This window comes from Anolis sagrei, chromosome 7 (genome assembly GCF_037176765.1).
Source record: "Anolis sagrei isolate rAnoSag1 chromosome 7, rAnoSag1.mat, whole genome shotgun sequence".
In the NCBI taxonomy this organism is placed as follows: Eukaryota; Metazoa; Chordata; class Lepidosauria; order Squamata; family Dactyloidae; genus Anolis; species Anolis sagrei.
In genome coordinates this window covers 1,249,320-1,263,002 of record NC_090027.1, presented here as the reverse complement: position 1 = coordinate 1,263,002, position 13,683 = coordinate 1,249,320, and the positions used below count along the sequence as shown (strand labels likewise).

Sequence of the window (13,683 nt, the reverse complement as noted above, 5' to 3'; positions counted from 1 at the left end):
CTTTCACACACTTCATGAGACCACTGTGGCCTACACCAATGACAGACCAAGATCAAATTTGGCACACAGAGCCCCGATAACCCACTCTACATCCTGGGGCGGTTTGGAAGACTTTGGACCATGGATGATGGAAATTGCAGTATTCTGACCCACACCAATGAGTGATCAAGATTGAATTTGGCATAAAGAACCCCCATGGCCCACTCTACATCCTGGTGTGGTTTGTGGGATGATGGACCATGGATGATGGGACTTACAATACCTCCACTCACTTCCTGAGACCACTGCGACCCACACCAATGACTGATCAAGACCAAATTTGACACTCAGAGCCCCCATGACCCATTCTACAGCCTGGTGCAGTTTGGAGGATGATGGACCATAGACGATGGTACTTGCATATGGGAGCTGTAGTTCACCTGCACCCACTGAACCCATCTGACATTGGATCTAGACTAAACTTGGAGCACAGGCAAACAGTGCCTTTCTCAAATAACCCGGGCACTGCTGGGTCCCCAAGGTAGCAATAATAATAATAATAATAATAAATAGAGTAAAATAATAAATGTAATAAAAATAATAATAGAGTAAAGTAATGTAAATGTAATAACAATAATATAATAAAATAATAAATGCAATAAAACAGAGTAAAATAATAAATGTAAAAATAATAATAATAGAGTAAAATAATGTAAATATAATAATAATAACAATAATCATAGGAATAAAATAATTGAAATAAAAATAATAGAGTAAAATAATAAATGAAATAAAAATAATATAGTAAAACAATAAATGTAATAATAAAGTAATACATGTATTAATAATAATAATAGAGTAAAACAATACATGTAATAATAATAAAGTGATACATGTAGTAATAATAATAGAGTAAAATAATAAATGTAAAAATAATAATAATAGAGTAAAATAATGTAAATATAATAATAATAACAATAATCATAGGAATAAAATAATTGAAATAAAAATAATAGAGTAAAATAATAAATGAAATAAAAATAATATAGTAAAACAATAAATGTAATAATAAAGTAATACATGTATTAATAATAATAATAGAGTAAAACAATACATGTAATAATAATAAAGTGATACATGTAGTAATAATAATAGAGTAAAATAATAAATGTAATAATAATAGAGTAAAGTAATAAATGTAATAATAATAATAGAGTAAAACAATAAATGTAATAATAATAATAGGGTAAAGTAATAAATGTAGTAGTAATAATAATAGAGTAAAACAATAAATGTAATAATAATAGAGTAAAGTAATAAATGTAGTAATAATAATAATAGAGTAAAATAATAATTGTAATAATAATAGAGTAAAGTAATAAATGTAGTAATAATAATAGAGTAAAACAATACATGTAATAATAACAGAGTAAAGTGATAAATGTAGCAATAATAATAGAGTAAAATAATAAATGTAATAATAATAGAGTAAAGTAATAAATGTAGTAATAATAATAATAGAGTAAAATAATAAATTTAATAATATTTATTTATTTATTTGACTTGTATACCGCTACTCCCAATTTGGCTCGGAGCGGTTTACAGCAGTAGATTAAAACAATACAAGCAACTTTAAAATACAATAAAAACGAGAACAGACATAGTCCCGAGTTATTCACCCATCGAAAGTTTGTCGGAAGAGAAAGGTTTTACAGGCTTTCCGAAAAGCAAGTGACTTTCGGATGGTTCGGGTTTCAACTAATGTAATAATAATAACAGAGTAAAATAATAAATACCTTTGACTCGAGTATAAGCTGACGGGGCCTTTTTCAGCTTAAAAAGGGGCTGAAAAACTCGGCTTATACTTGAGTATATACAGTAAATCGTTAACAGCTAATTTGTCTGATTGCAACATTGAATTATCAGGGGAATAAACAGGTATTCTGTGCTGGATTTGGTGATATCAGGCAGCTTTCCACTAGAATATATCTTCTTTTAATTTGGAAATGTAGTAGAGATTGGAGAGTTGATTGAAATGTTTGTGTTTATCTTTGCAGCGTCTTTGCCATGTTTTGCCCTGCGGGTTGCGGAAGATGTGCCTTAGTGCTCCAGCTCTGCCTGCTGGGCTTCTCCGGCTGCGTTTGGGCCAGCAAAGAGTCCTCCTTGCCGCCTCCGCTCACCGCCGCCTCCTTCCTGCAGGACCTCTTCCTCCGCTACGGGGAGCACGACGCCCTGACTCTGCCGCAGCTGAAAGCCCTCCTGAACCGCCTCGACGTGGGAGTTGGGCGCAGCAACGTCAGTCACGCAGAGCCGCAGCGCAAGAATCTCTCCTGGGTAATGTGCCACATTCACTTGAAATCTTTCCGTCCCACTTTTTAATCCAAATGAGTCCATGCAGCAAATGACAGAAATTAAAGCACACGCCGACGTACTAGATCAGTGCTGGGCAACCTGTTGAGCTTAGTGTGTCAAAATTTGCCAAAAACCTGAGCATAGCTTGGGTGGGGTGTCAACTTCGAGAACCCCCCCCCCCCATAATTTTGCAATATTTATAGTTATTATAGTAAATAAGAAAAACGTATATTCCATGCTGAGTTATGGAGTGAACAATGCTCAAACGTGCAGATGTTAAATTTGTAGAGCCTTTTACAAATTTAAGGATGGAATTAGATTGGCTCTTATAAGAATCATAGAATCAAAAAGTTGGAAGAGACCTCCTGGGCCATCTTCCAGTCCAACCCCATTCTGCCAAGAAGCAGGAATATTGCATTCAAATCACCCCTGACAGATGGCCATCCAGCCTCTGTTTAAAAGCTTCCAAAGAAGGAGCCTCCACCACACTCCCTCTGGGGCAGAGAGTTCCACTGCTGAACGGCTCTCACAGTCAGGAAGTTATAGAATCCTAGAATCAAAGTTAGAAGGGACCTCCTGGCCCATCCAGTCCAACCCCATTCTGCCAAGAAGCAGGAATATTGCATTCAAAGCACCCCTGACAGATGGCCATCCAGCCTCTGTTTCAAAGCTTCCAAAGAAGGAGCCTCCACCACACTCCCACTGGGGCAGAGAGTTCCACTGCTGAACGGCTCTCACAGTCAGGAAGTTATAGAATCATAGAATCAAAGAGTTGGAAGAGACCTCCTGGCCCATCCAGTCCAACCCCATTCTGCCAAGAAGCAGGAATATTGCATTCAAATCACCCCTGACAGATGGCCATCCAACCTCTGCTTAAAAGCTTCCAAAGAAGCAGCCTCCACCACACTCCCTCTGGGGCAGAGAGTTCCACTGCTGAACGGCTCTCACAGTCAGGAAGTTCTTCCTCATGTTCAGGTGGAATCTCCTCTCTTGTAGTTTGAAGCCATTGCTCCATTGCGTCCTAGTCTCCAAGGAAGCAGAAAGGAAGCTTGCTATCTCCTCCTCCCTGTGGCTTCCTCTCACATATTTATACATGGCTATCATATCTCCTCTCAGCCTTCTCTTCTTCAGGCTAAACATGCCCAGTTCCCTAAGCCGCTCCTCATAGGGCTTGTTCTCCAGACCCTGGATCATTTTAGTCGCCCTCCTCTGGACACATTCCAGAGGCGAAGGTGTACTTCGCTGTATATGGCCGCATGTGGCCGCGTGTCATCAAAAATAGCCATGCGTGTCAGTGCTGACACACGTGTCATAGGTTCACCATCACGGTACTAGATTGAAATGGATCAAAAAGAGCCCAAAATAGAGGGTCAACAGTTAACTCTCAATGTAGTGTCGAAGGCTTTCGTGGCCGGAATCACTTGGTTGTTGTGAGTTTTCCGGTCTGTCTGCCCATGTTCCAAAAGCATTCTCTCCTGACGTTTTGCCTACATCTATGGCAGGCATCCTCAGAGGTTGGCCAGATACCCAATACACCCAAATTTGATCCTCAGAGGATGCCTGCCATAGATGCAAGGTGAAATGTCAGGAGAGAATGCTTCTGGAGCATGGCCAGACAGACCGGAAAACTCAGAACAACCCAGTTAACGTCTCACTCACTTGGTCCAGATTTCTCCATGAAACCAAATTGTTTGGACTAAATGCCGGTTAGATGTTAACAAGGAAGAAGAAACAAGGCAGCAGGTCCAGATGTTGAATGTTGTTGTGACAGCTTTTTGAACAGAAATGGCTTTGTCAATTTTAAGTATGTAAAAACCTAGTTGTTTGAATTTATCTTTCCTATCTGAGAATGAATGAGAAGATACTATTGAGAATCTGTGGAATAGAAGTATTTATTTTATTTATTTATTTACAGTATTTGTATTCCGTCCTTCTCCTCACCCAGCGAGGGACTCAGGGTGGATTACAACGTACACATCTATGGCAAACATTCAATGCCAAAGACACACAACAGATAGAGACAGACACTCAGAGGCTGTTTAACTTTTCTGGCCGCCAGATAAGACTGCCCAACTCTGATTAAATCATTCGGACCTTCTTCAATGTAAATGTGCTTGTGTATCCTTCCAATAAAAATAAATAGATTTAAATAATAAAGGTAATAATAATAATAATAATAACAATAGAGTAATATAATGGAAATGTAATATTAACAATAATAATAAATAGAGTAAAATAATAAATGCAATAATAACAATAATAAAGTAAAATAATAAATGTAATAATAATAATGCATTTATTTTCTATATAAATAAAAATGTCATGTTGGTTTGTGGGATTAACAGAACTCAAAAACTACTGGACGAATTGACACCAAATTTGGACACAAGACGCCTAACAACCCAATGTATGTCCTTCATTCAAAAAAATATTTTGTCATTTGGGAGTTGTAGTTGCTGGGATTTATAGTTCACCTACGATCAAAGCACATTCTGAACTCCACCAACGATGGAATTGAACCAAACTTGGCACACAGTTCTCCCATGACCAACAGAAAATACTGGAAGGGTTTGGTGGGCAGTGTCCTTTGGTTTTGGAGTTGTAGTTCACCTGCATCCGGAGATCATTGTGGACTCAAACAATGATGGATCTGGATCAAACTCTACACGAATACTCCATATGCCCAAATGTGAACACTGGTGGAGTTTGGGGAAAATAGAGTCTTGACATTTGGGAGTTGTAGTTGCTGGGATTTATAGTTCACCCACAATCAGAGTATTCTGAACCCCACCAACAATAGAAATGGGCCAAACCTCCCACACAGAACCCCCATATGGGCCACAGAACCCCCATGTGGGACACGCATTTGGGAGTTGTAGTTGCTGGGATTTATAGTTTACATACAATCAAAGAGTATTCTGAACTCCACCAACAATGGAATTGAACCAAACTTGGCACACAGTTCTCCCATGACCAACAGAAAATACTGGAAGGGTTTGGTGGGCAGTGTCCTTTGGTTTTGGAGTTGTAGTTCACCTGCATCCGGAGATCATTGTGGACTCAAACAATGATGGATCTGGATCAAACTCTACACGAATACTCCTATGCCCAAATGTGAACACTGGTGGAGTTTGTGGAAAATAGAGTCTTGACATTTGGGAGTTGTAGTTGCTGGGATTTATAGTTCACCTACAGTCAAAGAGCATTCTGAACCCCTCCAATGATAGAATTGGGCCAAACCTCCCACACAAACCTCCCCATTTGGGCCACAGCAACGCGTGGCAGGGGACGGCTAGTAACAACAATAATAAAGTAAACTAATAAATGTAATAATAATAATGCATTTATTATGTATTTATAATAGAGTAAAATAATAAATAACCTTGACTCAAGTATAAACCAAAGGGGACTTTTTCAGCCTAAAAAAGGTCTGGAAAACTAGGCGTATACTCGAGTATATACAGTACTTTATGTGTCTCTCTTTCTTCTGTAGTGTTTCAGTTCTTCAGACCTTTTTGCCACCCACAATCTGAGCGAAGGGTCCCACATTGGCCAAAGTGAGTTCCAAGAATTCTGCCCAACTATTCTGCAACAGCTGGAGTCCAGAGCCTGCTTGGCAGAGAACCTCGAGAATGAAGAAAACGAGCAGACGGAAGAGGGGAAGCCAAGTTCTGCAGAAGGTGTGTACTTAACAAATCTCCCAGCCTAGCTAAAACTGGCAATACAGACTAACATAACCCCCCCCCTCCCACCCTTCAAATTCTGGACATCCATTTTGTTCTACAAATATTGTAGCAACAAGAACTGGTTCTGAGAACTGGATTTTTGTCGCTTAAGGCAGGGGTCCTCAGACTAAGGCCCGGGGGCCAGATATGGCCCTCCAAGGTCATTTGTCTCAGCCTTTGCTCAGGGTCAACCTAAGTCTGAAACGACTTGAAAGCACACGACAACAACAACAACCCTATCTCATCAGCCAAAAGCAGGCCCACACTTCCCATTGAAATACTAATAAGTCTATGTTTGTTTAAATTGTTTTTCATTGTAATTATTGTATGTTTTTTTAAAAAATATATTTATTTATTTATTTGGGGTGCTTCTACCCCGCCCTTCTCAACCCCTAGGGGGGACTCAGGGCGGCTTACGAAAGGCACAGTTCGATGCACAACAATTCACAAAAATACAATATACAAATTACAGTATAACGTCAACAATTATAACTAATTAAAACAATCAACCAATACAGTTGCAGCAATAAAATCATATTGTGGCCAATGTTCGTCAATTCATAAATCCATGATCCGTCTAGCATCGTCATTGTCCTTTCCTAAGTGTTTTTTGCACTATAAATAAGATATGTGCAGTGTGCATACGAATTCATTCATATTTTTTCAAATTGTAATCCAGCCCACCAACAGTTTGAGGGACTGTGACCTGGCCCTTTGTTTAAAAAGTTTGAGGACCCCTGGCTTAAGGGCTGAGATATTGGGGAGCAAAAGGGGTCCTACCACCATTTTGTTTGGGAGTTTTGATTGGGCTTGGATAGGCATGCCCTTTCTGTTGAAACAGATTAACTTGGGGTTCCAGAATGAGACTCCAGAAGAGCTTAGAACAGTGGTTCTCAACCTGGGGTCCCCAGATATTTTTGGCCTACAACTCCCAGAAATAATAATAATAATAATAACAATAATAATAATAATAACACTTTATTTGTACCCCACTACCATCTCCCCATGGGACTCGGTGCGGCTTACCTGAGGCCGAGCCCAAACACAACAATACAGCAATAACAACACGGTACAAGCAATTATGGCCGAAAGCGAGGAGGAGCTGAGGAGCCTTCTCATCAAGGTGAAAGAAGAAAGCGCAAAAGCTGGGTTGCAGCTAAACGTCAAAAAAACCAAGATTATGGCAACAAGAATGATTGACAACTGGGAAATAGAGGGAGAAACCGTGGAGGCCGTGACAGGGTTTGTATTTCTAGGCGCAAAGATGAGTGCAGATGCAGACTGTGGCCAGGAAATCAGAAGACGCTTACTTCTTGGGAGGAGAGCAATGTCCAATCTCGATCAAATAGTCAAGAGTAGAGACATCAGACTGACAACAAAGATCCATTGCCTAGTCAAAGCCATGGTATTATTCCCCGTAGTCACCTACGGATGTGAGAGCTGGACCTTAGGGAAGGCTGAGCGAAGGAAGGGAGATGCTTTTGAGCTGTGGTGTTGGAGGAAAGTTCTGAGAGTGCCTTGGACTGCGAGAAGATCCAACCAGTCCATCCTCCAGTAAAGAAAGCCCGACTGCTCACTGGAGGGAAGGAGAGTAGAGACAAAGCGGAAGTCCTTTGGCCACATCATGAGGAGACAGCAAAGCCTCGAGAAGGGAATGATGCTGGGGAAAGTGGAAGGCAAAAGGAAGAGGGGCCGACCAAGGGCAAGGTGGATGGATGGCATCCTTGAAGTGACTGGACTGACCTTGAAGGAGCTGAGGGTGGTGACGGCCGACAGGGAGCTCTGGCGTGGGCTGGTCCGTGAGGTCACGAAGAGTCGGAGACAACTGAACGAATGAACAACAACAAACAAGCAATTAAAAACACATAAACGATAAGATACACAACATTATCAATAAAGCAACACATAATTAAAAACAGTGGGAAGGCCAAATGTAAAATTAAAATTGGAAATAATGCTGGGACACGAACGTAAGGTGATAGTGGTGTTTGTGGAAGGGCATGAGAGCAGACTTAGAAAAGGTAAAGTGCTTTGGAGGACATAGTGCTATGGGTCAACCCCAGCCAGTTTACCAGCTGTTAGGATTTCTGGGAGTTGGAGGCCAAAACACATCTGGGGAGAGACCCACAGGCTGAGAACCACTGGCTTAGAAGATAAAACCAGTAGTCTGGGATTGCCCTTCCCACCCCGCGTGTGCCCCGCTCCATCCAATCCAGAGGTCCCTTCCTGTTTCCAACGAGTCAGGTAAACCTGCCCTGCTTTCTTCTCGTTCCACAGTCTGGGGCTTTGGCTTCCTCAGTGTTTCACTGATTAACCTGGCCTCCCTCCTCGGCGTCTTCGTCGTGCCCTGCACTGAGAAGGTTTTTTTCGCCCGCATCCTAACATATTTCATCGCGCTCTCCATCGGGACGCTGCTCTCTAACGCATTGTTCCAGCTGATCCCAGAGGTGCAGTAAGATACACCCACACGCTCACCAATCCACTCACAATCACGCCACTTTCCCCTCTTGAGTCACTCAGAAGGAGAACTTGTTCTATGTATTGTCGAAGATTTGCATGGCTGGAGTTACTGGGTTGTTGTAGGTTTTTCGGGCTGTGTGGCCATGCTTCTAGAACAACCGAAAAAACCTACAACGACCCAGAACTTATTCTTCCCTAGTTCCCTTTGAAGGTCATATTTTCCATTAGATAATTAGGAAAGACAAAGCAATACATCCTTGGGTTGTTGTAGGTTTTTTCGGGCTATATGGCCATGGTCTAGAGGCATTCTCTCCTGCATCTATGGCAAGCATCCTCAGAGGTAGTGAGGTCTGTTGGAACTAAGAAAATTGGGTTTATATACCTGTGGAATGACCAGGGTGGGACAAAGGACTCTTGTCTGCTGGAGCTAGGTATGAATGTTTCAACTGGGTTGTTGTAGGTTTTTCCGGGCTATATGGCCATGGTCTAGAGGCATTCTCTCCTGACATTTCGCCTGCATCTATGGCAAGCATCCTCAGAGGTAGTGAGGTCTGTTGGAACTAAGAAAATTGGGTTTATATATCTGTGGAATGACCAGGGTGGGACAAAGGACTCTTGTCTGCTGGAGCTAGGTGTGAATGTTTCAACTGATCACCTTGATTAGCATATAATGGCTTGACAGTGCCTGGAGCCAACTTTTGTTGAGAGGTGATTAGATGTCCTTGTTTGTTTCCTTTCTGTTGTTGTGCTGTTGCAATTTTAGAATTTAAAGAAAAAACCTACAACAACCCAGTGATTCCGGCCATGAAAGCCTTCGACAAAACATCAATACATCCTTCATAGAGTTGCTGTGAGTTTTCCAGGCTGTATGGCCATGTTCCAGAAGCATTCTCTCCTCACGTTTCGCCTGCATCTATGGCTAAAGACATCCTCAGAGGTCATGAGGCCTGTTGGAAACTAGGAAAATGAGCTTTATATGTCTGTGGAATGTCCAGGGTGGGAGAAAGAACCATTGTCTGTTTGAGGAAAGTGCAAATGCTGCAATTGATCACCTTGATTAGCATCGAATTGCCTTGCAGATTCAAGGTCTGGCTGCTTCCTGCCTGGGGGAATAATTTGTTGGGAGGTGCTAGCTGGTCCTGATTGTTTCCTGTCTGGAATTCCCTTGCTTTTTGAATGCTGTTTTTTATTTACTGTCTTGATTTTAGAGTTTTTTAAAAAAGTACTGGCAGCCAGATTTTATTCATTTCCATGGTTCCCTCCTTTTTGCTGAAATTGTCCATATGCTTGTGGATTTTAGTGGCACCTAATTTTCTTCACTCGAGTATAAGCTGAGGGTGGGAAATGCTTTAGCTACTGGTAAATTTCAAAATAAAAATAGATACCAATAAAATTACATTAACTGAGGCATCAGTAGGTTAAATGTTTTTGAATCTATATAAATAAAAATGTCATGTTTGTTTGTTGGATTAACATAACTCAAAAACCATTGGACAAATTGACACCAAATTTGGACACAAGACATGTCTCAGGCCAACAAGTGACCATCACTCATAAAAACACAGCGGAAGAGGCTGAAAAAGCCAAAAAACCAAATTATAATGCATGCGCAAAACCACATATATACACAAATCCACATATATACATATACACAAATATATACATATACATGTATACATATATTCACACACAAACACATATTCACAGACTGGGCCACAGCAACACATGGCAGGGGATGGCTAATATTTACATAAAACTATAAGATAAGACTGTCTAAGTCTGATGAAACCAATATTCTGACCTTCTTCAATGTAAATGTGCTTACACATTTTTCCAATAAATAGAGTAAAATAATAAATGTAATAATAAGAATAATAATATTAGAGTAAAATAATGTAAATGTAATAACTGTAATAATAGAGAAAAATAATGTAAACGTAATAACAATAAATAGAATAAAATAATAAATATAATAATAATAAAATAAGTAAAATAAGAAACATACTAATAACGATAGAGTAAAATAATAAGCATAATAATAATAATAAATGGAGTAAAATAATAAATGTAATAATGTTTATTGCTTATTTTCTGCTTATGAGTTTATTTATTGTTTTGTATTACTGTTGTTATTTTTTTATTGTTGTATTGTGGGCTCGGCCTCATGTAAGCTGCACCGAGTCCCTTGGGGAGATGGTAGCGGGGTACAAATAAAGTTTTATTAATAATAATAATAATAATAATAATAATAATAATGAATAGAGTAAAATAATAAATATAATATAATAATTGAAAAAAACCAGGATTGTGGTGCAGCTGGCTGAGTGTTAGCTGCATTAAGATCACTCTGACCAAAAGGTCATGAGTTCGAAGCCAGCCTGGGTTGGAGTGGGTTTCCAACCAATTGTGTGTAGCCTGTTGTCGACCTTTGCAACCTGAAAGACAGTTGCATCTGTCAAGTAGGAAAATAAGGTACCACCTTAAAGTGTGGGGAGGCTAAATTAACTGATTTATGAGGCCATAAAAAAGACTCCAGCAAAAGCATTCCAGCGAGGAAGCATGCGGGGAATGTGGAAGTGCTTCATCAGTGTCGCAGATGGACAAGGAAAGCGACAGCTCCCCTGGATGCCAGAAAACGTTAAATAGCCTCTGTGTATGTCTGTATATGTTGTATGTCAAAAATTGGCCTTGAATGTTTGCCATATATGTGTACACTGTAATCCGCCCTGAGTCCCCTGCGGGGTGAGGAGAAGGGCGGAATAGAAAAGCTGTAAATAAATAAATAAATAAATAAGAATGTAATAATAATAATAATAATAAATAGTGAAATTATAAATGTAATAAAATAGTAATAATTGAGAAAAATAATGTAAATGTAATAACTGTAATAATAGAGTAAAATAATAAATGTAATAATAAAAATAGAGTAAAATGATAAACGTAATAAAATAATAGTAATAATAGAGGAAAATAATGTAAACGTAATAATAATAAATAGAATAAAATAATAAATATAATAATAATAGAGTAAAAGTGATAAACGTACTAATAACAATGATAGAGTAAAATAATAAACATAATAATACCAATAATAAATGGAGTAAAATAATAAATGTAATAATAAAATAGAGTAAAATAATAAATGCAATAAAAATAATAATTGAGAAAAATAATGTAAATGTAATAATAATAAATAGAATAAAATAATAAATATAATAATAATAGAGTAAAAGTGATAAACGTACTAATAACAATGATAGAGTAAAATAATAAACATAATAATACCAATAATAAATGGAGTAAAATAATAAATGTAATAATAAAATAGAGTAAAATAATAAATGCAATAAAAATAATAATTGAGAAAAATAATGTAAATGTAATAATAATAAATAGAATAAAATAATAAATATAATAATAATAGAGTAAAAGTGATAAACGTACTAATAACAATGATAGAGTAAAATAATAAACATAATAATACCAATAATAAATGGAGTAAAATAATAAATGTAATAATAAAATAGAGTAAAATAATAAATGCAATAAAAATAATAATTGAGAAAAATAATGTAAATGTAATAATAATAAATAGAATAAAATAATAAATATAATAATAATAGAGTAAAAGTGATAAACGTACTAATAACAATGATAGAGTAAAATAATAAACATAATAATACCAATAATAAATGGAGTAAAATAATAAATGTAATAATAAAATAGAGTAAAATAATAAATGCAATAAAAATAATAATTGAGAAAAATAATGTAAATGTAATAATAATAAATAGAATAAAATAATAAATATAATAATAATAGAGTAAAAGTGATAAACGTACTAATAACAATGATAGAGTAAAATAATAAACATAATAATACCAATAATAAATGGAGTAAAATAATAAATGTAATAATAAAATAGAGTAAAATAATAAATGCAATAAAAATAATAATTGAGAAAAATAATGTAAATGTAATAATAATAAATAGAATAAAATAATAAATATAATAATAATAGAGTAAAAGTGATAAACGTACTAATAACAATGATAGAGTAAAATAATAAACATAATAATACCAATAATAAATGGAGTAAAATAATAAATGTAATAATAAAATAGAGTAAAATAATAAATGCAATAAAAATAATAATTGAGAAAAATAATGTAAATGTAATAATAATAAATAGAATAAAATAATAAATATAATAATAATAGAGTAAAAGTGATAAACGTACTAATAACAATGATAGAGTAAAATAATAAACATAATAATACCAATAATAAATGGAGTAAAATAATAAATGTAATAATAAAATAGAGTAAAATAATAAATGCAATAAAAATAATAATTGAGAAAAATAATGTAAATGTAATAATAATAAATAGAATAAAATAATAAATATAATAATAATAGAGTAAAAGTGATAAACGTACTAATAACAATGATAGAGTAAAATAATAAACATAATAATACCAATAATAAATGGAGTAAAATAATAAATGTAATAATAAAATAGAGTAAAATAATAAATGCAATAAAAATAATAATTGAGAAAAATAATGTAAATGTAATAATAATAATTAATAGAGTAAAATAAATGTAATAATAATAATTGAGAAAAATAATGTAATAATAATAAATAGAGTGAAATGATAAATGCAATAAAATAATAATAATTGAGAAAAAGAATGTAAATGTGATGATGATTATGATGATGGTAATAAATAGAGTAAAATAATACATGTAATAAAAATAATAATAACAGAGTAAAATAATAAATAACTTTAACTTGAGTATAAGCCAAGGGGGGGCTTTGTCAGACTAAAAAAAGGGTTGGAAAAACTGGGCTTATACTCGAGTATATACGGTATATGTCAGAGGCCCTTTATAGCGGGGCTGAGAAGAATAAATATATAGGTTTTCTTCTTTTGCTGTGGAGGAACCTTTCTTCTTTACTTCTGACAGAAGTGTTTTATAATGATTTGGAGATATACGACTGTATTTGCTCTTCTTCTCCAGCTGTGACTTTGTCGGCGTTCTAGCGCCATGGAATCGTTCCAGCATGCCCGAATCAGTTGCAAATGGCATATCAATCACTAATCAATGTCTCCTTTCTCTCTCTCTCTCTCTCTCTTGTCATTCCCTCTTCCCCACCTTCGGG

General features: G+C 36.3%; 1 protein-coding gene across 2 annotated transcripts in view; it reads left to right on the top strand.

Moving 5' to 3' along the window:
- The window catches only part of SLC39A14 (solute carrier family 39 member 14), a 62,842-nt gene that overhangs the window by 27,709 nt on the left and 21,450 nt on the right, over window positions 1-13,683 (top strand). Inside the window, exons 2-4 of one of the 2 annotated variants that reach the window (XM_067470620.1) lie at window positions 2,037-2,313; window positions 5,825-6,011; window positions 8,334-8,503. In XM_067470620.1, coding sequence (XP_067326721.1) covers window positions 2,047-2,313; window positions 5,825-6,011; window positions 8,334-8,503 — 624 coding nt within the window. In that variant the 5' untranslated portion in view covers window positions 2,037-2,046. The remainder of the gene's footprint in view (window positions 1-2,036; window positions 2,314-5,824; window positions 6,012-8,333; window positions 8,504-13,683) is intronic. The other variant, XM_067470619.1, reaches the window with a different exon arrangement.